This window comes from Entamoeba nuttalli, assembly GCF_000257125.1.
Source record: "Entamoeba nuttalli P19 unplaced genomic scaffold asmbl_5920, whole genome shotgun sequence".
NCBI classification, from domain to species: domain Eukaryota; phylum Evosea; order Mastigamoebida; family Endamoebidae; genus Entamoeba; species Entamoeba nuttalli.
Genome location: NW_008577771.1, coordinates 1 through 3,446, shown reverse-complemented (window position 1 = coordinate 3,446; position 3,446 = coordinate 1). Strand labels below are relative to the sequence as shown.

The 3,446-nt window shown below is 27.8% G+C and overlaps 3 protein-coding genes across 3 annotated transcripts; all 3 read left to right on the top strand.

The window, feature by feature from the left end:
• Nucleotides 1-2: 2 nt before the first annotated feature.
• ENU1_142810 (Ras guanine nucleotide exchange factor, putative) lies at nucleotides 3-992 on the top strand (the record flags this gene model as incomplete). The annotated part of the gene is made up of 1 exon (XM_008860381.1): nucleotides 3-992. The coding sequence occupies one exon, from the start codon at nucleotides 3-5 to the stop codon at nucleotides 990-992; it is 990 nt and encodes a 329-aa protein (XP_008858603.1).
• A 144-nt stretch (nucleotides 993-1,136) lies between these two features.
• Nucleotides 1,137-2,594, top strand: ENU1_142800 (glycerol kinase, putative; the record flags this gene model as incomplete). Its single annotated transcript, XM_008860380.1, has 1 exon — nucleotides 1,137-2,594. The coding sequence occupies one exon, from the start codon at nucleotides 1,137-1,139 to the stop codon at nucleotides 2,592-2,594; it is 1,458 nt and encodes a 485-aa protein (XP_008858602.1).
• Nucleotides 2,595-2,701: 107 nt separating this feature from the next.
• Nucleotides 2,702-3,277, top strand: ENU1_142790 (hypothetical protein; the record flags this gene model as incomplete). Its single annotated transcript, XM_008860379.1, has 1 exon — nucleotides 2,702-3,277. One exon carries the CDS (start codon nucleotides 2,702-2,704, stop codon nucleotides 3,275-3,277), a length of 576 nt encoding a protein of 191 aa, XP_008858601.1.
• Nucleotides 3,278-3,446: the final 169 nt, after the last annotated feature.

Sequence of the window (3,446 nt, the reverse complement as noted above, 5' to 3'; positions counted from 1 at the left end):
ATATGTTCTTAATGTTACATAAAAAATTTACATCATCAGAAGAAGTATTAAAAAGATTTTCAGAAGTTTATAATAACTCAAATACTAGTCAAGAAATTAGGTCATGTATTCTTTCAGTTATTAACCAATGGATTAGAAATTATATTGCTGATTTTGAAAAGAAACCAGAATTAATTTGTATGATTAGATCGTTCATTTCAAAAGAAATAAATTCAGATAAAATTGAAGTATTAAATTCAACATTATGTGGAGTTGGAACAGCGCTCGCTTTAAGAATGAGAAATAAAGTATTTTTACCTATTCAAACAAAAATTAAAATACCTTATCAATACTTTTTACCTGGAAATGTTATGCCCTTTGCTCAAACATTAAATTATTTTAATTCATTAATATTTTCAAGAGTTACATATGAAGAATTGATTGTAATGAATTATAATAAACCAGAAAATAAACCGTTAACTCCAAATATTCAAAATATGATTGAACGATTTAATTGGATTGGAACTACCATTGTTAATTGTTTTAATGAATGTCCTAAAGGAGACAAAATTCAATTTATTCAAGGATTAATATTATTTATGAAAACAATTCAACAATTAAAAGATATTCATTTCTTAGTCGCATTAGCATATACACTTCCTAGACTCGATTTAGATTCTATCAAAAGTAAAAAAATTAGTGAAGAAGATAAAAATTATTTAAATGAAACAGAAGAATTATGTTCTTTTAAACAAAATTATAAATATCTTAGAGCGTATTTAAGCCAATTGGAAACACCGTATATCCCTTTTATAGGAATTCTAAGTAAAGATTTAATGCTTATTGACGAAGGTAATCCAGATAAACTAGGTGATGGAACAATTAATTTATATAAATGGAGAAAAGTATATGAATTGATTCAACAAGTATTAAATGCCAAAGGACAAACAACAAAGAACAGTTGTTATAATGAAGAAATTCAAATATTGGTTCAAAGAATATATTCACTTTAATAAATGACTTGTTAATTATCTCTTTAGTATGTGTTTTAAACACAAATAACAAAAGAATTGATCTAAATAGAATAGAATAATGAAGAACATTCCTTTTTTCAGATCTTTAGAATCTTTGATTCTTTCAATTCATTATAATAAAAGATGAAATATATCCTTGCTATTGATCAAGGTACTACAAGTACTAGAGTTATTCTATTTGATGAAAAGTGTCAGTCAATTCATACAGAACAAGAAGAATTTGATTCTATTTTTCCACATCCAGGTTGGGTTGAACAAGATCCTGAAGTAATTTATACTGGTGTTGTTAACTTAATGAAAAAGTGTCTTGTTAATACTGGCATTAATAAAGAAGACATTGCAGCTATTGGAATAACTAATCAAAGAGAAACTACAGTTATGTGGGATAAAAGAACCGGAAAACCTATTTACAATGCAATAGTATGGCAGTCTAAACAATCAGGAAATGAAACATCTTATCTTATGGAGAAAGGATATGAAGAGATTTTTCATTCTAAAACTGGACTAGTACTAAATCCTTATTTCAGTGCTAGTAAAATTATGTGGATATTTAATCATGTAGAAGGTGTAAAAGCATTAGCTGAAGAAGGTGTTTTATTGTTTGGAACTATTGACACATGGATTATCTATAATCTGACTGGAGGTCAAAGTCATTCTACTGATATATCAAATGCAGCACGTACTTTATTGTTTAATATTTATGAAAAGAAATGGGACGATGAGTTATTAGCAAAAACAAATATTCCAAAATCTATTCTCCCAATAGTTAAACAATCCTCTGATGATTTTGGTATTGTTTCTACTATTCAGGAATTTAATGGCATTCATATTACTGGAGTTGCTGGAGATCAACAAGCATCACTTTTTGGACATGGAAGTCCTATAGGAGGATGTAAATCAACATATGGAACTGGGTGTTTCGTTGTAAAAAATATTGGAGATACAATTAAAGAAATACCAAAAGGATTATTAGCAACTGTTGGATGGGAAATTAATGGAAAGATAACATATGCTCTTGAAGGCACAGTTATGACTGCTGGAGCAGCACTAAAATGGATAAGGGATATAGGAATATTAAAAGATTACAATGAAATATCAAAAATCGTTCCTTCCAAAAATGGTGGGGTTTATTTTGTACCAGCATTTCAAGGACTTGGGACACCTTATTGGGATGACGACGTTCGTGGCATAATTGTTGGACTAACTAGTGGTACTGGAAAAGGTGAATTAGTTCGAGCTACTCTAGAAAGTATTGCTTTACAATGTGCTCAAGTAATTGAAATTATGGGAAAAATTAATGAAATTAAAGTGGATGGAGGGGTTTCAAGGTCTGATTGTATGCTCCAGTTTCAAGCAGATATATGCAATTGTACTGTTATTAGACTAAAAGAAAAAGAAATTACTGCAATGGGAGCAGCTATGTTAGCTGGGTTATATGTTCATTTATTTAAAGAAGATGAATTAGACACAATGAGAGTAATTGAACATGTATTTAAACCTCAAATGAGTGAAGAAGAAAGAAAGCAAATATTTTCAGTTTGGAATAAAGCAGTAGAATCAGCACGTTCATTTGTCCATTAGAGAAAATAAAATTGATAATAAATAACTTTATTTAATTTTTTTATAAAATAAGTATTTAATTTGAATATGAAAAAATAAACTAAAAAGTTATTAATCTAAAGATAAATATGAACTATTCCACTTTGTCTATTATACAATTAATTTCAACAGCTGTTGTAATTGGAATAGAAGTGTATGCAATTATTTATTGTTATAACATAATTCATAGTGCAGAATCTATTTATCCAGAAAAATATCCGTTAGTGTATTTATACTTCTCAATGATTGGAGCTATCTTTCTTAATATTCCATCTCTTCTTACAGGAATCTTGCAAAGTAAAATTGCTTCGATTTTTGCTATTATTTTTGATATAATAGCAATTGTATTATTATTTATTGTTTATATCATTGGACAAATATTCCAACTAGGAGTTTCTTCAGTAAGTGAACAAGATAAAATAACAGAGATTGAAAAAGAAGCAAATTGTTGTGGATGGAAAACTCTAAAAATTGAAGGATGTCAAGCTAAAGATATAAGCAAAGCAGTGCCTTGTTATAAAATTGTAGGTGAGCCATTTCTTGAGTCAGTTAATTTTGCTATTGAAATAGATGGATTTGCAATGAAAGCAATAGTCTTATTAATTTGTGTAACGCTAGTCTTTATTATTTTCCATCGCAATCAATCAAAAGTAAAACAAGCATAAAGAAATACAATTTATTCTTTAGTTTTAAGTTGTAAGAGGTAAGTTCAAAACAAAAAAGAAGAAGAAAAATAAATAAAGAATGAAAGTGTATAAAAGAAAAAGGAATAATAAAAATTTTTAAGAAAGAAGATTTATAGATAAGAAGAAACAAAATATGAAAAAAGAGTTT